This window comes from Anopheles darlingi, chromosome 3 (assembly GCF_943734745.1).
Source record: "Anopheles darlingi chromosome 3, idAnoDarlMG_H_01, whole genome shotgun sequence".
NCBI classification, from domain to species: Eukaryota; Metazoa; Arthropoda; class Insecta; order Diptera; family Culicidae; genus Anopheles; species Anopheles darlingi.
Genome location: NC_064875.1, coordinates 52,911,402 through 52,932,041, shown reverse-complemented (window position 1 = coordinate 52,932,041; position 20,640 = coordinate 52,911,402). Strand labels below are relative to the sequence as shown.

Here is a 20,640-nt window from a genome sequence, read left to right as displayed (position 1 = left end):
AAATATGTGAACAGAGGCTTGGCCATAAATACTTTTACTAATGCGCTAATATCCATACCATTATTGTCTGTCGTGTCTAAAAATAGCTCACGGAGAGCTCACCTTGTGCGTTTGTGATCTTCCAGAGCATATTTTACCGATTGCCTGTAACATCTACTTATGAATACGAATAGATAGTAGCATAAACAAGTTTCGGTTTATGTTAATCACACAAATGAATCTGGAAAATCCGCCAAACCGGATAGCACCGATATAGACGTGCGAATCAGTGCTTTCCGGTCAAAGATCCATCGCCCCAGAAGTCAGTTTCAAATCAAACGTGCTAAGATGAGGACGATATTCGTGGTGTATTTCCTGGGGGCGGCGCTGTTCTTTGCCGGTAAAGGTTCTTTGCCGGTAAGTGCAGGTATCAGTAAATACTACACCAAAAATACAGTCATCGAGATACCAATTCGTAGCAAAAGGCAACTGTTTCCAGCGTTAGGGTATGGAACATTACGTAGCTCTTTTGGAAAAGGTGGTTTTCGGTCTTATTGAATTGAATATAATTATAAAAATAACTAAATATTTCATTGGTTTGAATCCCTCCAGCCGCCATATTCCTTCCCCTGCCATTCCTGGCTTCTACAATCCGATTAACAGGTAATCAGGAAAACGGTTTCTACATGTCTGGGGCTGCTAATAAACAACTTTTTTTTGTCAAACAGCTTTGGAGGTTCCAGCGCCGGTTCCAGTGCGGACGCCATCGCTAGTAGCTTTGGGTATGTAGTTAGAATGTAATAATACTCCTTCCATAACCGAGCATACCATCAGACGGTATCGAGTTACTGTGCTATTGTGTAAACTCGAATATCCTGTTTCGTGCACCATTTCAGAGCCTCCAATGGATTTTCCGCTTCAACTGCTGCATCGAATGCTGCTAGTCACAGCTTTGGGTAAGCATCTTCCTAAAAGTTATCAAAAGAGTGTTAGGCGCTTTAAAAATGAAAAATTCAAACCATCACACTGTATATTACACGTGATCATACATAAATGATGTTCAACACTACATCCGGTTTGCAGTTCGCTGAACGATACCGTTTTGATTGTAGAATCATAACACAGAGTATGACTTCATAGTGTGTTGCGTCGATGTGGCTAGAAGATGGATGGCCCCTAACAATGACTCAGTGCTCTAGTTGATGTGACATAGTGCTCCACGTTGCAGGGGATTCAATATGCGTCCATGCGTCCAGCAATCGCACCAACGCGATCAAACTGGTGCCGTTAAGCGTTGATTGTTTCAATTGATTTTTCTGTCAAACGATCGTCGTGCGGTAAAGCAGGAAAACCCAACAAACCAGCTAAATTTCCATTAGTTGGTGCACGTGCACTTTCAACCGACTTGGCCGATCACTATCATTCAGCGCGCCGTGGTCGGCAGTACCAGTTCTAGTGTTTAAGGACGAAGATGGTGTACGCAGTTTACTTCACAGTGCTGGTCTCGTTCTTGGTCGGCATAACGATCGCGGGTCTGGTACACATCCGAAAACAGAGTGAACAACCCGAGGAGGAACCAGCAGTTCGTAGCAAAAGGCACCTGCTTCCTATGCTGGGGTATGAAGCATTTATCGTGCCGTAAAAGTCTGAAATCGAAAAACATAACTGTTCTTGACAATGTTCTTTAGTTGATTATACTGCCATGACTCATGAACGCTTACTTAAAATTCTATTTCACTCCAGGGTCCCTGATCAATCAGGCTTCTTTCCTGGGTAAGTATGAGCTACCAGCCAGGCACCGATTATATCGCGTCGATCCATTATGCAAATGTCCATATTCTTTCTTAAACAGAGTCTCTGCCTCCAGCGCCGGCTCCAGTGCGAATGCGATCACCAACAACTTAGAGTAGGCATCGCGACCAGTTAGTAAACCTAGAAGCTTCTATGTCTATTCTCAATTCCATTCTACAATTCCAGTGGCTTTGGCGGGTTTTCCGGTTCAAATGCAGCATCGAACGCCCTCAGCCAGAACATAGGGTATGCAATATTCTCCCCTCTTCTACTGATCGGACCGGTACCATCACAAATTGTTCCTTTATTTCCAGCGGATTCGGTATCTCCAGCTCCAATGCAAATGCGAATGCATTTAGTCAAGGGTTTAATCCCAACGGTTTCGGTTCTTCGGCTGCGAACGCTCAGGCACAGTCATTCCAGAGTAACAGTCCGTTCGGTTCGTTCGGTGCGTCCGCTGCAAACGCTGCCAGCCAGGGATTCAGTGTCGGGCCGGGCGGCCTGAGCGGGTCGGCTGGTCAATCTGGGAGCCAATCCTACAACCTGCCCGGCAATCGAAAGATTTCGCTCTCGTATTCGAACGGATTTTCGCTCGCGAACGGTGCGCCCTCGGTTTCGAATGGGTTTAGCATCTCGCAAAGCTAGCATCGATCACGTCACCAGCATCCCCCCAGTGATTGTTTATTAGTAAGAAAATGTTTGAATTCTCGATGTACTATCAATTCGATCACTGCAATAAATCAAAGAAAGACGGAAACTGTGTTATGAAAACAATTGTCTCATTAAATCAATGATCCTTTGGACGGGAAATCTCATAAAAACTAAAGGGGTTTCGATCACGGGGGTAGGATCACGACTTTCTCCTACGGTTCCGAACGCTACGTGCAATCGGGTAGTAGCGTAATGATTGCTCGGTGGCCTCTCAGTATACGGCCCTAGTCGTAGTTCCCCTCCACTGACGTAATGTAAGTCGAACCCGATCACGAGAGGCGATCTAATGCGTCTTAATCCCTCCTCTATCACAAGCGAGGTCTGCTTACTGAGCATGCATTCCACGTCGCGACTTCACGGCTGGTGCCTTTAGTGTCTAGCGATCTGTCTCTCGGAGCTGCTGGTTGTAAAGTGTTGCTTGCAGTGCATAGTGCACTATATTTTGACGCGCTATGTTGTTCCATAAAACGTTCTGGTTGTTAGTACTAGCCCTAACGGTGCTATTCATCGGATGCGGCCTATCAATGCCTGCTCGGGACGATGGCAAGGATAGCATGGAATTTTTCGAACTTGGCTCCCCGAGTGGAACGATCCATGAAGAGGTCGTGGTCGGAGCGTCATTGTACGTACGGAAGAAACCTGAACGATCGCAGCGTCAACAACTACAGTCCGGTCAACCAAACCCAAATAAGCGGATCGTAAAGAGAGAAATACGGTAAGTGACGAGCAGTTTAGAGAGGCCTTTCAATCTTGCTTGGACAAAAACATTACGCAATTCCCTCCATCTTCATCATCAGACTGCAGCACGCTGAAGGTTATGACCAGAGCAAGTCACACAATGATAAGAGTTCCATGGGAACCACTGGGGCTCTGAAACATTCGAAGGGAGCGAGTACTAGCAGCATCAAAACGACACACACTGTGAGTATGGTGAGCTAAGCAGAGCAAACAGTATAGCGGGATAGCCCGCGTAAACGATTGAAGAACCCGACTTTCAACTAATCAATTATTCCGCTCAGACTCGCCATGTCAATCATTTGTAGATCGTCGTGGAAAGCGATCGAGCTAGTAAAGCCGTAGAACAAAACCCGCCCCAAACATCGAGATCATGTGAAACAAGTTGTGTTTGCCGAATGGATCAAAGACCTAACAGAGCGGCCGCCTAAGGAGCAACATATATACCTGAGCCGTAAATCTTCCGTCCAGCGTTGCCGAAAATTATTGCTAAAACACAGCTGGGTGTGGTTTGTGGGAAAAAGGCTGCACACCATAGATCGAAAGAGATTGATATTTCTCGTGGGAATTCCTAAATACTCATAATTGAACATTCATCGAAGCTGTAATGGTGCATGATGGCTTCCGTACGATTTAAAAAGTGTCATGCCTTGTATATGGCGTGTAATGGTGTTTTTGTTTAGTTGTTCAATTTTTTTTATTTTTTCATAGAGCTTTTTTGGAAGTGAAATAAAAATGTTTAAACCAATCTGTGATATTATGATCCACAGTGGGACACGAGAGTTTACGAGGATAAAGAAAGTACGCTTTCACCTTTCTCTTTGTGATTTCGTAACAAAGATTAATAACGTTCCGGTTAAAAATGGCAATAGGCAGCCAAATTCAAAACCAGTTCAAAAAGCATTCACTAGCTTGCTAGACCTAGCGGAAACAATAGATGACTTACTAAGTAGCCTCCGCTCGACTAGTGCTACTAGAAATCTTACTTGCTTCTAGCGTCCAACATCAATTCCCTACTGATAGCAACTAAGGAACTAAAGGGCCGATCAAACTGTTCAAACCAGCGACCATGCAACAGTGTCATTGTAAAGCGTTTCGTGTGGGCTTAAGCAGCAAAGTCAACAACAAAGGTACGCACTTTATACAAACTGACGCACGTTGAAAACCAGTTTCTGCCACCTACAGCCAGCATGGCCAGCATATGTCGCTCACCACTGGCGGCGTATTTGCATGGCTAGAGTGCAACAGGCGGGAATAGTTGTTTCGGGAATTCCCTTACCCTCCGATGCATCGTCTGAATAGCCGGCAAGCGAATAACATCAACAAGATCGATACCTGCAGAATGGTGACTCGCCTAGCTGGTACCGGTTTTCACGAGGCACGGTGGTCCGACTAGCCGCGTCTGGGTCGCATTCCTACGTTTCGCCGTCATAGTAATGATGCTCGCTAGATGGCTAGACCAGGGGCCCGTTCCAACAGGTCATCGCATTCTGTTCATTAGCATAGGCGAGCGCGTCACTCGCCAATTCCTCCGACCAAACGGCAGGTAACCGGTGTAGTCGCCGGTGTCTTCCTGCTGTGGCTGTCTTTACGTGACCATTTAAAGGAGTAATTGATTAGCTGTTTTTACAAATCAAAATTTATTTTCAAATCATCCTACACATCAGCATCAGTAGTAGTGGGGTCGACTTATTATATACCACCGCTAGCCGTTAATAAGGCGATAAGGATGATCATGGTAAACATGATCCGACAGCACCCGAATCGAACCGGACTGACACGAACTCAGCAGGCGAACCATCATCACCATCATTATCATGGTCAGCGTTCGGATCTTCGTTCGGGGGTTGCAGCATCAGTGACCTGCTCGAGATCTCGCCTACGAAGCAACTCGCTTCAGAGTGTGGTGATCCTCTGGTGTGAACGGTAGAGTGTCCAGTATCTCATAGGCAGCCGTAGTGCCCGGAACATACACAAAATCTTCCCAACGATTGGCTAAGCCTGTAAAGAAAGATGAACCGATTTGTGATTGCGATAGTCCTGTCGACGCTGGTGATCGGTGCCTTGGGCGAAGCTGCTGGCCGTGGTAAGTTGACCTTGCGATCGATAACGTAAGCAGAGGTTATTGATAGGGGTGTTGGATTTGGTGGCTGCTTGCTTCTTTCCTTGTTAGCCGGTAATTTCGAAGAAAGTTAATAAAATGAAATATTCATAATCTAGATAAAGATATTTGAACAGATAAGAAGTAACTTAAACGTACATTAAATGAAGATTATTTTATTTCGTCCCTATAAGAAGCTACAGGAAATACAGATAGTTGTTGAAGTTATGTATGCATAATCCAAGCAGTATGTTCTAGTATTATCGTTTGAGATTTCGTTCTGAACTCATTTAAATATGAATGAAAGGAGCTCAGTTTTTGCTTATTCCTATCCCTCAATTCACTGGAAGGACATCCCATATCACGATGCAATATCCCATGATGAACAAGCTCAGCACCATCTCCCATCCTAAGAGCACGCACGCAGGTCCCACTCTCCCGTGTATCGCAATTTGGACGAAACCGGAAAGACTGGTTCCAACTGAGGTGGAGTGGCAAAATTAAGTTTCCGACGACGAGTTCCAAATGATAACAACATCTGCTTCGGAACGAGACAAAACATACAACGGCTCACGGCCCCCTACAAACACTTCGCGGAAAACAGCGAACGAATACGAATGACATTGTGTCGCCTGTTGGGTTGAAACAGGTTTTTTCGTTCGTCCAAATTTCGTCGTCTGAGGTGGTTCGAGAGATGCTGATGGCCATTCGAATTTTAAATGCAGATTCTCCTTGAGGAAAACAAATACCGATCGTAACCGACGACGGAAGCAAACAGGTTCGGATAAGATTGTCGTCCTCGAGTGGAGTTCTCATCGAACTGCCGGAGGGTAAAGGATCTTGCAAACAATGCTTTTGTGTGCTATAGACACCCTAGATAGACGTTCTAAGGTACTGATGATCTCATATGACTTTATTGCTAAGATGCAAACAGATCAGGCAGTTGAAGATGACCATCTCGGGCGTTACTCTGGACATAAATTCGACTAAATGTACCTCCTAGTTAATTCCGATGCTCCTATCGCTCTCTACAGATGCTTCCGTGCGGGACCGTGCCGGCAATGGTTTCGAATCCGAGATCCTGGTCGAATCGTCCTTGAACGTGCGCAAGGCGAACCCGGCAGTGCGGCGCCAGGTGCGCAGCGTTCTGGATTTGCTAGTGCCACCAGAGGGTGTGCTGTTGGTGCGCGAGAAGCGTCAATTCGGGTAAGTTGATGCGGATTTCCAGAATGACCTTGAGTCGGAATCGATTCGTTACGCCGTTCACGCCGTTCAAGAAGGCGCGTCCGTAGTCCGGCATAACGATTGTTCCACCAAGATGTTCCACGGTACGCGATTCGGAATGTTAAACAAAAATGTACATTTAAAACACAACCTCCCCTTAACGGGAGTGCTTAAGTCAAACAGTACGGCCATACGAACCTAATATGCGTCCCATTCTAATCTTCTCCACAGTGGATTCGATGCGTCCAGTGCGCAGGCTAACGCGAACGCGTTTAACCAGTTCCAGGGACCGAACGGATTCGGAGCCAGTGCGGCCAACGCTGGCGCTCAATCGTTCTACAACCAGGGCCCGGGCGGTGGTTTCGGTGCATCGGCTGCTAACTCGGCGTCCCAGGGTTTTGTCGCCGGACCGGGTGGATTCTCGGTATGTTTAAAGAGTCGTGACCATGTTTCTACGAGCCGGTGTCGAAGCATAAATGCATCATGATCCTCAACTATCTCTATTTCTTTTTCCACAAACCAACAGGGATCGGCCGGACAGTCCGGAAGCCAGAGCTACAAGCTGCCCGGTAACAAGGATGTGAATCTGTCCTACAGTGGCGGTTTCTCGGTGGCCAACGGACAACCCAGCGTATCGCAGGGTAGTTCGATCAGTTTCTCCTAGGTCACAGCAACAGAGCCCGGAACGGCGTTCCTCTCGATCACAGGTCACGCGAGTCAGACGAGATTTATTAAGCGAAAATAGATGCGGATCAGCATTGAATAAAGCTTTTCATGAGTACCAGTTTTCAAATTGACCAATGTTTACCTTTTAGCTCTTTTGCTTTACGAGTACGATCAACGTTGCAAATCAGGTTCCTGAATTTCTGGCAAGAGTTAGTGGAGTAGCCGTCGATAGAAGCGTCCAAACACAATGTCACCTTGTAACCTCTTTATTCAAACCGAAAAAAGAGTTTGATTTTTGGTCATTCTTTTTGCCCAAAAGACGTCCGCGATCCACCGATCAGGCTAATAGGTTCCTACCCGGAATGGCGAAAGCCATGGTTTGGTGGTCGCTCGGGATTATGGCGCTCATTTCGTATTCTGCGATCGTATCGCGAGCCGGACTTGCGCCGGAGACAACCGTTCTGTCTCGGCGATCTCTGCCAGCTGCTGCTGGTGCTGGCACCATAGATCCCTCATTTACATAATCGAACGATGGTCACGGGGTTGACGGGTGCTCAATCTGCGCTTTGCTTTGCCAATCCACCAGTAGCCGGAATCCCATAGATCGCGCGGCCAATAGTTCCGTGATACGTTCTGAACCGGACTGTTCTGCCGTTGCCTCCCCGTCCAGTACGATTGACGTACGAGCAGATGTCTCGTAGGGCACGGCAGCAGTCGTCGTGTAGGCCGCGTGGTACATTACCCTTGCGCCTACTGTCCCAGCTCCCGGACTGGGGGTCTTCCAAGTGATTCATTGACTGCATGATTCATCGTCATCCATTCACAAACCGGACCGGTCAGTCAGCCCTTCACACCAAAGCGATGAGCGTTGCCTTCGCCATTTGAACCAACACTACCATACGGGCGATCGTGACGATGATCATGGAACGGTGCGTCGTTCTTAGCATAATTTATTCGCTAGCACAGTCCATCAATCAGTAAATGACTTGATTTTTTTTTATTGGTTTTCCTGCACTCCCCATCTCGCCCCACTGAGTAGCGCTGTCCGACGGTGAAGATGTCACGTCAGTTCTGAGACTACGGCTGGATAATTTAATATCGTATTCGCGGGGAATAGAAACGCGATCCGGTCACATAGGCAAGAGCTAGTACTAGATCGTGGGCTCTCGGTTTCGGTTTATTGTGAACCACAACCCGCTACACGATTCCTGGAACGGGTTCAATTGCCAAAAATGGCAACCCGTACATAAATCCGGGGACCATGCACTCGACGAAACTAGGTTAGTTTTGATTGGTTGCCGCGATCCATATCAATTGGCCGTGGTTCTGCCGCGTTGCTAGGTGCACTGGTGCGGTGTACGGTTCTTCACACGCTCCCGATATTGAATTTTATTCCTCCAGCTGGCTGGCGCTACACTTTAATGCCACTGACTCGCCCCGTCCGGGAGATCATAAATTGACGCACTTTACGACCGTTGTTGTCCGCACATCGTTCGTTCCCCGGGCCTATACCAACGTCAATTCATATTGGTACGTTGTCTGGGAATAGTGGCGCTTGGAGGAGCTCCAGGCGTAGTCGCGGCAGACAACGTGCGAAACGACACTTCCTTTGCGTGGCGTGGATTCACCGTCAAGACTCCTCGGAACACGGTCTGTTCTGTATTCCACACCTTCGCGGTACCGTGTGGGTGTGAGCGGTCTCTTTTGATGGCGTATTCCATCCTCCAGAGCGGGAGGGAGTGATCACGAGCAAAGTAAGGACGACATAAAAGTACATAAATTGTAATAAAATTTTAACGATTATCAAGCAGAGGTTCTCGCCGGAGGTATTCATGCAGGTGGTGTGATCGAGGGCTACCTACTGTTATGCCACTGTTTTTACTTACCATCACGCCATGAATCTCATATCGATGAAGCAATTAGTAGCCGTGACCGGTGTCTACGAGATCCGGGAGCGCTATACGAAGGCGTTACCCGACCTCAGGAGGTCCGTCAAGAACGTACAGCATAGTCCTAGGCTCTTTAGGGACCCATTTTGGCAAAAATTATCATACAATGCTACGGCTACTGTTGCCTCGCCCGGAATGTGTATCCGGAATGGCAACACTCGCCATACCGCAGCCCCGACCCGGCCAAGGGACTCAACATTTGAAACAATCAAAAGAACCTAGAACCGGGACTCGCGCGCCATCAGGCAGCTGTCTGGCGGCCCAATCGAACAGATGTCACGAACATGATTGACATCCAATTTCGGTTGTCACATATTCTGGCCTGGCAGGTCTGGTCTGGTGCGATAACATTTACCAAAAAAATATCTTCATAATACATCGATAATGCTGCAGGGGGGGCGAAGAGACAGGCAGAACCGCTACGAGACCATCATGCACAATGAAGAGCGCTGAAGTGACTGCTCATCGGTCGATCGATCGGTGTGTCCCGATTGACTGTCAGTCGTGCGGATTGCCGATTGGAATCCGCAGTGCTAGAATAATTAAATATCGCGCGCAACATAAGGTTGATCTGCTCTGATCTTTCTCTCACATCGCGGTGTGCAACTGCACCCTCCCCACCTATGTACCAATACTATGATCTTCGACCATGGATCGTATTCCATCTAGGATTCTACCATTGCACAACTACTGCTTCTGTTCACTCACCTTCCATCACCGGTAGCCGGCCCCGGATCGTCGTCGTCGTCGTCGCCGTTGGCAAATTTATTCCTAAATCTAATAAAATCAATAGTCACACACATACGGAATGAAGACATTGGGCAAGTGGCGCTGTCCCTTTCGGAACCATCCCAGAGCGTACCCCGTGGCCAGTGCCGAAGACGTCGAACAAAAGAAGGCAATAATACCTCACCCGTCGGCATGAATACCAACGAGGGATAACGCTAACGGTGGCCACAGAGATCGTACTGCCCCCCAGGGATTCGGGTATAAAAGGCGTGGATCCTCGGGATGATGATTATCAGTCGGTTGCAGGAGATCTGTACGGGTTGGCCTCTGGTGCTTCTGGTGAATCGGGGGTTTTAGCGAACGCGAGTGTGTACGCCTTCGTACCATCGAACCGTTTAGTTGCCTGAACCGACCGACCGTGGTGTAATTCGAAAACGAAGAATTTGTGCAATATCCAGCAGTGTACCAGTAGCAGTGTGTAGAGTGACAGCGGATCAGCAATAGTGAATCGGAACCACCACCTGAACCAGCGGAAGCAGCGGAACCATGTACCAGTCAACCATCGCATTTGTTGTCCTGTGTGCCATCGCCTTGAGTGTGGCCTATCCCTATCCCTACCCACAAAGTGGTGCGTTTTTCAACCGTCAGATGTCAGATACTCGTGCGGTTTAAAATCAAAATTAACCGAGATGTTTATGCTCCAATTCTCTACTTCCTATCGGATGATGCGTAGCGTTCATGTACTATCGCAATGCGTACCCGATGATGATCCCGCAGCTACAGCATAGCGCCATGTATCAACAGGCGATGTACCAGAACCAGCGACTCCGCAGTCAACGCCGGTCGGCTTCGGGTGGCGGTGTAGCTGCGTTCGCCGCCGGAAACACCATCGCTACCGGTACGCTGCTGAACACGCGTAAGTACTCCAAGCGTCTCGCGGTGCATTATTGGATGCTAGATGACGTAGATACCATTCCTCCGTTCTTCGTCCCCCGTACTAAACCCGTAGCCAACTGCCAACCCGCAGATGCAGTTCCGGCCGAAGCACCAGCAGTACAGTCGTTCGCCGAGGCCTATCCGGCGGAAGCATCACCCGAGAACGAGATTCCGTTAGGTGACGAGGGCGATCTGTTGGGTGATGCGGAAGCCGGTGCGCTGGACACTCCGACTAGCAACGATGACGCCCTGTTCGATTTACCGGTCGTCCCGGCCGTCGCAGCCGCAGTTCCGGATAAGCGAAAGAAGAAGGTCACGACGACAGTGCAGCTGGATTCGGCTTCGGGCGAGGAGGAGCAGGATGATGACGAAGCTGATGAGGGTCAGAGTGCGGTCAGTTATGGTACACGCCGTGGTAGCAGCAGCCGACCGGCTAGCAGTGGCGGACCAATGTTTCCGGTGACGTTCGGTAGTACCAATGGAGGTGCGATCGCCATCGCCAACAGCTACAGTACCGGTAAGGGAGGATCAGCCACAAGCCATGCTACCGCCTACGGCAGTCCTGCGGCGATGCCCGAGGAACGTCGCCGTTCGGTATCGGCGCAGCAGCAGCTGCGTAGCAATCGGCCGGCCAAACTGCGCACCAGATACTAGGTCACTTCTGTGATTCCTCTCGCTTTGGATTTAACTTATTCCTGGCAACCGATGTAGATTGCGGTACTATCGCGTTAAGATGGTCGCATCGCTTTGAGTTGAATTAATAAAAAAAAAAGAAACATTAAACCGATCACATGGAACGCGAATTTCAATTTAAATCCCATGCCCAGTACACGAAACATGGTTTAAGATGAATGTCTATGTATGCAATCACCAACGAGTTGAATGCCTCAAGAGTCGATCTCACAACTTCAGTGCCAAGCCCGATGCATTTGCATGGATGCAAATTTTGCACCTTTTTCTCTGGTTCAGAGCTGTTAACTGTAAAAAGCTAAATCTAGTTTAATTCAGATAACCACTAAAATCCTATTCTCATTCAATCTGATCACGAGGCCAGCATTTACAACCGCTTCGCCGGTTGATTATAGATTTAAAATAATGCATGATCGATATCCAAATACCGGCAATATCGTCTAGACCTCTAGGGGAAACAATAAAAAAACGTTCCCTGTTGCTACCAATATGTCTTTGTGCCAATTTACCCGATCTAATACGGCTTCTCTCTGCATTAGCATATATTATCGAAAATCAAAAACTTACAAGTTCACTGTCGTGGAACCGGTTTGCTTCCAGCAAACTATAGTTTGTACGGCCACGTGAAGCACAAGACAGTCCGTGGAGTGCCAGAGATGTCAGTTCTTTAGTTGCGCTTGGTTCGCCATGAGGTGATGTGTGCTTCGAATAGTACATACCATGGAAAAGCTGGTTGCAACCGCCGTTTTCCTCGCTGCTCTCATCTGTTGGCGAATTGACCAGACACAGAGCATCACTCACCAAAGCGATGGCGTCGTTACCGGTGAGGTAAAGCAAATACCTAAAATCAGAATCGAACATAACTGGGCGTATTCTTAATTTTCCACATAGAAATTTTCGACCTAAACAAGCTATTGCGGGAAAACGCGAACCCACAAGTGATCCTGCAAGAGGAAACGAAGGGAAGTGTAAAAACCGTGGAGATCAGTGCGGATACCAACAACGGTGAGTGACATGTTGGGTCGGCTTCTTAAAAAAAATCCCGAAATTACAAAACCTCTCCGGTGCAGTGTTTCAAGGGTCTGTTCAGGATAGCGGCTCTCCCGCGCAACAGGACTTAGCGTATCAACAGAGTCTTCGGAAGTATCAACAGGATCTAAACGAATATCGACGGCTTTTATCGCAATACAGAGAGTTTTCAGATAACACGAACAGCAAACCAGCAGCTATGTACGTGCAAACGATACAGCAGACATACTCTCAGCCATATCAGTACCAATCTTATCAGCTCCAGCCATACCAAACCCAACCGTACCAAACCCAACCGTACCAATCACCGTCGTATCAATACCAACCATACCAATACCAGCCGACTACATATCAGTCCTACACAGGCTACCAGCAAGGATCAGCTTTCCGGCAACCAACATTTCAACGAAATTCGAATCCATTGGGTTTAGGAGCGGGATCTTCTGTCGGAAGTAAGATTAGAAGTTCTGTGGATGATTCCACACTGAAAACGATGGAAACGTTTTTAAATCTGGAATGTTCTTTTCAGGCCTTCTGAGCAATGCGGGAAGCACGCTGTTTGGAGGATTGTTTGGCTAAAAAAAAACTTTAGTGACACCTCCCTGCAAGGAAAGGATGAATAAATTAAAGCATTTCTATTTTTAGGACGCGCTTCTTATTTTAGGCTCTCACTCAAACAGGTTCCGAAAAAAATGATCACATCGATGCGGCTCGCAAGAAGGCGTTTCAACGGCTTGCACGCGTGGTTTAGTCAGTGATTTAGGAGCGACTGACGAGTCGCGATGCTACGCACAGAAATGGGTCTGGAACATTCGAGGCCAATACTGTGACGTGTGACAAACTCGCATCGTGATAAACGATCATGAAGGGCAAACGGTTGGGTCAACGGAGTGTTTGCAGTTTTGTTACATTTTACTTTTCCAATCGAGGTCCATGGGTTGACCTCGTAAAAGAAGGTGTGAACAGAGGCACTCGGAAAAAAACCAGAAAACATCGACCTTGATGCTTCATTTTTTCCTTCGTCGGCTCGTCGCACTTCGCCAGAGATTGGTCGGCAGGGTTCGTCGCTTGCGTCTTTCGTTTCGATTGGGATTCGATTCAGGTTATAGCACGCTATCTACAGTAAGCCAACGATAACACCTTTGGTGGCCTTTCGTGTTCTCTTTTCCATATTTTATTCATAAATAAAAAAATCACTTAAACCAAAACAATACATCAATCAAACGAATCGTTCACTTGGGTTTACCGAACTGAGCGAATTGCAATATTGTAACGTCCATCGTCCAGTGCGATGTTGGCAATTCGATAAAGGGCTTCGGCCCGTGTGTCATGTCTAGAGGTACACCGTACCATTCTCGTGGCACTTAGAAGAACCTGTAAATAAGTTGAATAGCATTGAGTTAGATTGCCTTGCAGCATTCGCAACCTGTCGCGAAGTCCCGAGGATACTTACGGTAGCAGTCCGCCACCACCACCGCCGAACGAGTTCGCTGACGCCTGGGCACTCGAACCCGAGCCCCCAAATCCTCCGAGACCACCGCCGAACGAGGACGACTGGGCGGATGCTTGAGCACCGGATCCACCGAAGCCACCGCCATGACCACCGCCAAACGAGTTGGCATTCGAGTTACTGAACGATCCCGAGATTCCACCTAATCCAATGTTGAAGGAAGCGGATTGTGCGTTCGCCTGGCTACCGGAGAAGCCACCACCGCCGATCGGACCAACAGGACCACCACCTAGATAACCATCGTACGGTGAATAGTGATCGTGATGTGAGTGTGGTCGGAATCGTCGCGGATGCGGGTGAAAGGGTGGTCCTTGAATAAGGAAAACGTAAAACGTAACGATAAATAGAGTGTCCTACAGCAAAACCATTAAGTTGCATCAATCGGTGTCACACGTTGTTGTAGCATCGCTACGGCCGAAGCCATTACCTGGCACTGCGTATCCTACGGGAGCTACTACACCGACCGGAGCTATTCCGACCGGTGCCACCGCTACGGGTACCGCAACCGCTACCGGAAAGTATCCTACAAGTACCATTCAGCAAAACCAACTCGTTACAACTACAACGCTACAGCATTAGTTTAGGCTTGTTAGGGAAGAGTGTAGGGGTGTTAGAGGAGATGATATCGACGATAGAATAGAAAATAGAGGACAGATTTCATTTCATGCGTAGCTCATCCAACCGCACCCATGATGAATGTCTTTGTTTTGTATAACTGCGCGTCTTTGTGATTGATCGGTTATCGTTTTGCATATCCTGAAGCAAAAAATATGCAAATCCATAAACGGCGAACGAGGTGGAATGCCGAAACGGAATACGGCGACCGAGACACAACTTCATCTTCAAAATCAAATGTTTACATAGCGGCAGACCGTCCGGCACCACGGCTACTCGTTTGAGTAAGAATTTAGCGACAAGACTGTTTGTATCGCGACAGCGGGCTTGAAAGAATGACTAGAGAGCTACGGGGATTTTTGGGAGAACATTTTAGATGTCTTTTATTTGTGTAAGACGATAATACGATAACAAACAGTAGACAGGGGAACGATTGTTGAAACACAAAATGCTCGCTATGGGTATGGTAAGTCAGACAGACAAGCATGGGTGTGTTGGGGATGCTTCACACGATTGTAAAACTGTATCTACAGGCTGTAAGATGTAACACTATCGTACCTCTTCGCAGTGCTATTGGTTCACCATAAGTGTATGTGTTCGTGCACCCACGGGTGGGGTGTGTTGTGCGTGTGCGTAGAGATTAGGCGAGACACAGTGCAAAGGGTGCATTGATATATTCAAAAGATTGTGCCACGAGAAACCCCAAGACGGCAGAGACGACATTGGCATTAAGGTAAAAATGGAAAGGGTTGATAGAAATCAACATTTGGTTTATATGATTGCATCGTACCATTCAAAACGAAGGAATGAATATCTACCTTTTCGATATGCTTTGGCTGGAAATTACGCAAAGAAATATGGGCCAATTTCACAACAATGTCGCAATATCATGATAGAGAAGCCAGCCGAAGAAGAAAATGAGAAAAACAAAGTTAATAAATTCCCCTTAGTGTGGGTACAATAGTTGTTAGAACTACCATCTACACTGCAAAAGTTAACTAAAGCCTACTGAAATTATTCAAATCAAATATAGCACTTTTCTGAAGCCAATTTCACTACAACTTTTAATCTTTTCACTACGTTCCACTTCGCCGAAACTTCGATAAATACCTCCTACAAAACCGGGATATCCGAACCCAAACTGTGCCACTGGGGCTGCGATTGCGGCCGCTAATAACGCGAATAGAACGACGAACAGCTTCATGTTGAGCAGGATCAGTCTAGACACAAATCAAAAGGACACCAGAAAGGGCACACCGAGTAAATTCACCGCCTGTGATGTGTCGCGATCGAAGACGAACGAACAACTGCCGCATATCGATAGTTAAATAATCGTTTTTATGCTGCCCGCAGACACCGAACGATCAGCGACAGCCGCAACCACTGCAGCATCCGTACGGAATCTCACCTCACCATCTCCGGGTGTGTGAGTCCGCCCAACGGTGTCGCAATGGGAGGTCGAAGGCTGTAACGAAGGGGTAGTAGTTGCTGATGGTGCAAGGTTGTTTGTTACGATATTCGATTGGGGCCCGACTCGAACCCGGCTAGGCGTTGAGTCAGCCGAGTTTCCGTGATGGACCGGCGTGATGGTGGGGCGGCCCGCCGAAGTCACGGAAGCCAATGCCACCGAAGAGTAGTGCTAGTGCATGTGTGCTGGTGGTCAAGTTCAAGTTACACTGTAGCAGATCACCACCGCCTGATAGGATGGCGCGTGTTTTTCCCATTTATTTTCGCTACTCTCGACGAACGCGTCACGAGCTGTGAATCCTTGAATGATTCCGTTTCTCGGGTGGTCATTGACCGTCAGCATGCGCGACTGAAGACGGTTTCGAAAACGGGCACTAATTATGCTTGCAGGCGAGTCAACTGTTCACAAGCAAAGCAGCTTGGGGTCTATTGGTCATGAGATTATAACTGTTGGAAGAATTGCAAAAACCGTTAATTAAACCAACCATTTTTCCTTAAGTGCGAACAAAAACTGATAAGTCAAGAATCACCACTGAAGAGAGCCGATCAAGGTTAGTTCCGTCCTAGCCATGAGTGCTATGCTCTTCCGCTTAGCTCTCACTTGCAGCACCTTTCTGGTGGGTAGCATGGACCTTTCCGCTGGGTAGCAAGCAATGTACCATCCTGAACCGCTGTCCTTCAGCTCCACATTTTTGACTTTTGTTTTTTCAATTCCTTGGATCCGTTCGACGACGGATCTGCTTCGAGCCGACGATCGAGTCAAGTAGAAGTGTAACAAAATCCAACACACTGCGAAAAGTTGGATAAAAGAACCCGAAACCTGGCCACAAGTACAAGGACTTCCACTTTGACGATCAATCATGCTGCGGATACCCGAGGACCGGTAATTCTTCTGTCGACTGGAAGCGGTATCCATTATGTTTTGATTCACGTGCTCACGTGAAAGGTCTCACGTTGACCTGAGTGAATGTTGGCCAAACAAAAGAACGTAATACGGAGCATATTCGCCTCAAGAAGGATTTTTTTATTTACGCTAAGCCAAAAAAATCTTTAGAGAACATTGATGACTGCGTAACTACGAAACCGGAACTTTCGGAAAGATAATCATCCAACAATAAAACCACGAAAAATATGGGACGTAAATCAGTGTTCTTATTTACGAGTTTAAGAGCGTAACCTGTTTGAAATCAACCGATACTTTTTATGCGATACCGATATTGCGACGGAACAGCGATCGATAAGCCGCATCTGATCACCATCCACTTGCGCAGATTGTTTTGTTTGCTTTACAAGATCGCTGCGCATAGGAGCTGACCTTTAATCGCGTTTGTTCAACCCTTTGGGGATTTCCACGGTTGCGGAAGGGATGCTGCTACGAATAGAAGTAAACAGGCAACTATGAGCCAAACAGGCAACCATTTTGAGCATTTCAAACGCTTTATGATCGGTGCAACACATCTTTCCTTGAAACACAGTTTTTATTAAGGTGACTTGTTACTCGGCCGGCACGCTTCGGGTCCGTCTGCGAAGGATGACGGATTGGCCGCGCACCGAGTAACGGAGAAATTACCGGACCAGGCGACCCTTAGTTGCCCCTCTCTCTCGGGGCCCTATCGGGCGGTCTGGGAACCTTTCGGATGGGTTGCTTAGCCTTAGTTGCCTCTCTCTTTAGGAGGCCTATCGGTTTAGCAAAAGGATTCGAGTCAGAAGCGTTCTAATTTCAAATCCCGTCTATTCTTGATTTTGGGCCCCCTACCCGGGGCCCGCCGGTATCCTGTCCCCCAGGGCACATGTTCCATAATCTATCTATAAAGTAGCGTTGCTACCGCCTGGAGTTAGGCCGCCGTGTAACATGCCGTCAGGCGTTACTTGACGCCTAGGCGTTTTCAACTATTTTTTGAAGTTCGTCGATTATTTTCCCGAACAAAAACGATAAAAACGAAATCTACCCCGAGGCGAAAACGAGGCGAGAATAAACTTGAAAATGAACAAAAATGAACACCTGAGGCTGGAAAATGAACAAAAATGAACACCTTCGTCTTATCTCGTTGTTGTTTCGTGTTTGTTGTTTTTCGGTGTCCTTGAGTTTTTTTGAATTCTTTCTGAATCCCTGCTTCTGAATCGCTTGTAACCCTGCTAGGAAACGCGTTATCAATCGGTCCACTGAAATCATCCAGATTTTGCTTCAGTTAAAACTCGGCCCTCGAATAGTTAGCTTAGAAAATGGTGCGTGCTTGGTTTATGGACAACGAGCCCACCGACCAGCGGTTAGAACATCAGCTGGATCCACCAAAGTTCCTGAGCCTGGACGAGCTGTTCCGCAGTACTGGGGTTGAATATTTCAAGGTTTGCCGGGACTTCAAAAAACTACATACATAAACAGTAAAGTTGATTTAATCTTAAATTCTGCAGATCAACATTCCTACCTACGATACGGATGGTGTGCTGGAGAAGATCCGGAAGGATCGTGGTTACTCGTATGAGGACGAGATCACTTGTTCCGAAGCCTGTCTGCCGGACTACGAAAACAAGCTGAAGATATTCTTCACCGAGCATCTGCATACGGACGAGGAAATACGGCTGGTCATTGATGGTTCGGGGTATTTCGATGTGCGCAAGTAAGACCGATGTTCCGGTTTGTTGCCTTCTGCGTAACGGTATAATATAATTTATTCATTTTAGTGGAAAAGACGATACCTGGATACGGATTGAGGTGGTGGCCGGAGATCTGATCATCATTCCCAGTGGCATCTATCATCGCTTTACGTTGGATGCGAAGGTAAAACGCTTTCCGTCAAGGACAAAGGCAGGGTTTTGAACCCCTTTCGTCATTTTATTTCTTGTTGCTAGAATTACATTAAAGCGAAACGGTACTTTGTCGGGGAACCGATATGGCTACCGTACAATCGTCCGTCCGATGATATGGACTGCCGCAAGGAGTACCTGAAGCGCCTAGATGCCGGATTTGCCGGTTAAACCAACCGGCTGAACGAACGCTGCATACGAAACAAAAAACATAGACGTAAAAATGATCCTTATAACGGACATCATCCGGATGAAGAAAACAGAAGAACTTGTCCATTCGGCAACCTGGTCGCACCAATGCCTGTACAGCGCTCTATTCCAAAATAGTTACATGTTATCAGAGAACTGGCCTTCTCTTGCAACATACGATATCGCTCGATGCAATTTTGAAAGTAGTTATAATTTAAATATTGGAACAAATGAATAAAATAAATGATATTGCAATTGACTATAATCGAATCGGACTAGAGGTTTCGGATTAGAACGCAGAAACATACTCCCGATTGGCTCGTTGTGTCTCACTTTCTTGTAACCTTTCAATATTAATCCACACGATCATCATTTATTCTTTAAGAACCATTTTGACCAGTTTAACGTCCATACATGTCCACATCGTTATGGCTTACGTCTAGTACTTATTGTATCTGGCTTTCATACCGATCCTTCATCGTTTCCACATCGTTTGCTTCAACCGCCAACTGCACCATATCGCGGACACCATTCACACCGATTACAAATTACGTTAATAAATCGTTCTTTGAGAACTCATACAGCGCCTATAGGGTTCTAGGAGTGTGTTAATGTATGTGGGTTGCAAGTGTATGTGCCACACAATCATCATCCTCCACCGTCCGACGGAAAACAACGTTCGCCTCTTCTTCGAGAGAAAAATGACAATAATCGTAACTCTCGCAATAATCATAGCTTAGAAGAGTATGCTTTCTGAGTAAGTGTGTTGTGCTAAAGAACTACCAAAACCTCGTGTCTATGCAATATTACCCCAGTTTGATCTGCTCTTTATGGTTCTGGTGTTCACTATAGTAGTTGGGCGGGAGTGGCTGGCTATGGTAGGCCAACCAGAAATGGATTCTATTCTCTTATTGTTGCCTGGAAAGAGGGTTGCTCGATAGTAAAGTTAGTGATAGGGGTTGTCAGCTTATCGTTTACATTCGATACATTCGTTAATTGTTCCATTTCCGTTCGATTCCACGCATGTTTCCGTTAATCGATGAAGCGCAAAAGGGGATCTACTTCATTAGAATTACTATCAGCTTAGCGTCCTCGCGTCCTATGTATACTATTTCAATTGAATGATTTATCGCTGTGTAATATTCTAGAGCATAACTGTTTGTCTGGTTGATGTGTAAGTGTAACCATGCACGTAAGAAAACTAAGATGATAATCAAACGAGATAAAGGAAGCCTGCAGCCTGCAACGCAACATTCACAGTTCACTCGACCGAAACGGTAATCAATTCATGTGCCCTATTATAGACCTTCTCTTCTCATTTCTCACTAGCTAACTGTCTTGAGTTTCATCGTGTTCCACCTTGTGTTTCTATCTTGTTTGCTTACGGGTTATGCGAAAGATTTCCCATTGAAAATGGCCAGTGTAGTACCGCTCTTGTCTCCTCTTCACCGATCATCCGCGAACACACTTTTGTATCCTCCTTCTTATAATTTTGTAAATATTTGTATATCGTT

General features: G+C 46.9%; 7 protein-coding genes across 12 annotated transcripts in view; 6 read left to right on the top strand and 1 right to left on the bottom strand.

Annotated features, from left to right (window-relative positions):
* Nucleotides 1-2,526, top strand: part of LOC125957288 (uncharacterized) — a 2,780-nt gene extending 254 nt beyond the window's left edge. Inside the window, exons 2-8 of the mRNA XM_049689890.1 lie at nucleotides 592-642; nucleotides 708-761; nucleotides 876-935; nucleotides 1,723-1,752; nucleotides 1,832-1,885; nucleotides 1,957-2,016; nucleotides 2,085-2,526. Of these exons, the coding sequence (XP_049545847.1) occupies nucleotides 592-642; nucleotides 708-761; nucleotides 876-935; nucleotides 1,723-1,752; nucleotides 1,832-1,885; nucleotides 1,957-2,016; nucleotides 2,085-2,415 (640 nt within the window). The 3' untranslated portion in view covers nucleotides 2,416-2,526. The remainder of the gene's footprint in view (nucleotides 1-591; nucleotides 643-707; nucleotides 762-875; nucleotides 936-1,722; nucleotides 1,753-1,831; nucleotides 1,886-1,956; nucleotides 2,017-2,084) is intronic.
* A 309-nt stretch (nucleotides 2,527-2,835) lies between these two features.
* Nucleotides 2,836-3,915, top strand: LOC125953581 (uncharacterized). Its single transcript, XM_049683229.1, has 3 exons — nucleotides 2,836-3,196; nucleotides 3,279-3,402; nucleotides 3,501-3,915. Exons 1-3 carry the CDS (start codon nucleotides 2,934-2,936, stop codon nucleotides 3,522-3,524), a joined length of 411 nt encoding a protein of 136 aa, XP_049539186.1. The 5' UTR covers nucleotides 2,836-2,933; the 3' UTR covers nucleotides 3,525-3,915.
* An 867-nt stretch (nucleotides 3,916-4,782) lies between these two features.
* On the top strand, nucleotides 4,783-7,328 carry LOC125953580 (uncharacterized). Its single transcript, XM_049683228.1, has 4 exons — nucleotides 4,783-5,302; nucleotides 6,352-6,523; nucleotides 6,773-6,965; nucleotides 7,068-7,328. Exons 1-4 carry the CDS (start codon nucleotides 5,230-5,232, stop codon nucleotides 7,203-7,205), a joined length of 576 nt encoding a protein of 191 aa, XP_049539185.1. The 5' UTR covers nucleotides 4,783-5,229; the 3' UTR covers nucleotides 7,206-7,328.
* Nucleotides 7,329-10,190: 2,862 nt separating this feature from the next.
* Nucleotides 10,191-11,623, top strand: LOC125957244 (uncharacterized). 2 transcript variants are annotated; one of them, XM_049689806.1, is made up of 3 exons: nucleotides 10,191-10,513; nucleotides 10,619-10,801; nucleotides 10,913-11,623. In XM_049689806.1, exons 1-3 carry the CDS (start codon nucleotides 10,432-10,434, stop codon nucleotides 11,473-11,475), a joined length of 828 nt encoding a protein of 275 aa, XP_049545763.1. In that variant the 5' UTR covers nucleotides 10,191-10,431; the 3' UTR covers nucleotides 11,476-11,623. The 2 variants fall into 2 exon arrangements, with proteins under 2 accessions (XP_049545763.1, XP_049545762.1); XM_049689805.1 differs by having other exon boundaries at nucleotides 10,895-11,622.
* Nucleotides 11,624-12,208: 585 nt separating this feature from the next.
* LOC125955592 (uncharacterized) lies at nucleotides 12,209-13,158 on the top strand. The gene is made up of 4 exons (XM_049686729.1): nucleotides 12,209-12,334; nucleotides 12,403-12,516; nucleotides 12,582-12,992; nucleotides 13,070-13,158. Exons 1-4 carry the CDS (start codon nucleotides 12,232-12,234, stop codon nucleotides 13,117-13,119), a joined length of 678 nt encoding a protein of 225 aa, XP_049542686.1. The 5' UTR covers nucleotides 12,209-12,231; the 3' UTR covers nucleotides 13,120-13,158.
* Nucleotides 13,159-13,692: 534 nt separating this feature from the next.
* Nucleotides 13,693-15,964, bottom strand: LOC125957378 (uncharacterized PE-PGRS family protein PE_PGRS10-like). 5 transcript variants are annotated; one of them, XM_049690036.1, is made up of 6 exons: nucleotides 15,776-15,964; nucleotides 15,484-15,501; nucleotides 15,224-15,235; nucleotides 14,478-14,573; nucleotides 13,994-14,360; nucleotides 13,693-13,914 (listed from the first exon to the last, which is right to left on the bottom strand). In XM_049690036.1, the coding sequence occupies exons 1-6, from the start codon at nucleotides 15,867-15,869 to the stop codon at nucleotides 13,905-13,907; spliced, it is 597 nt and encodes a 198-aa protein (XP_049545993.1). In that variant the 5' UTR covers nucleotides 15,870-15,964; the 3' UTR covers nucleotides 13,693-13,904. The 5 variants fall into 5 exon arrangements, with proteins under 5 accessions (XP_049545993.1, XP_049545996.1, XP_049545994.1 ...); XM_049690039.1 differs by having other exon boundaries at nucleotides 13,994-14,279; XM_049690037.1 differs by lacking the exon at nucleotides 15,224-15,235.
* A 2,217-nt stretch (nucleotides 15,965-18,181) lies between these two features.
* LOC125956664 (acireductone dioxygenase) lies at nucleotides 18,182-19,405 on the top strand. The gene is made up of 4 exons (XM_049688743.1): nucleotides 18,182-18,478; nucleotides 18,545-18,750; nucleotides 18,815-18,911; nucleotides 18,983-19,405. Exons 1-4 carry the CDS (start codon nucleotides 18,356-18,358, stop codon nucleotides 19,106-19,108), a joined length of 552 nt encoding a protein of 183 aa, XP_049544700.1. The 5' UTR covers nucleotides 18,182-18,355; the 3' UTR covers nucleotides 19,109-19,405.
* The last annotated feature ends 1,235 nt before the right edge of the window (nucleotides 19,406-20,640 follow it).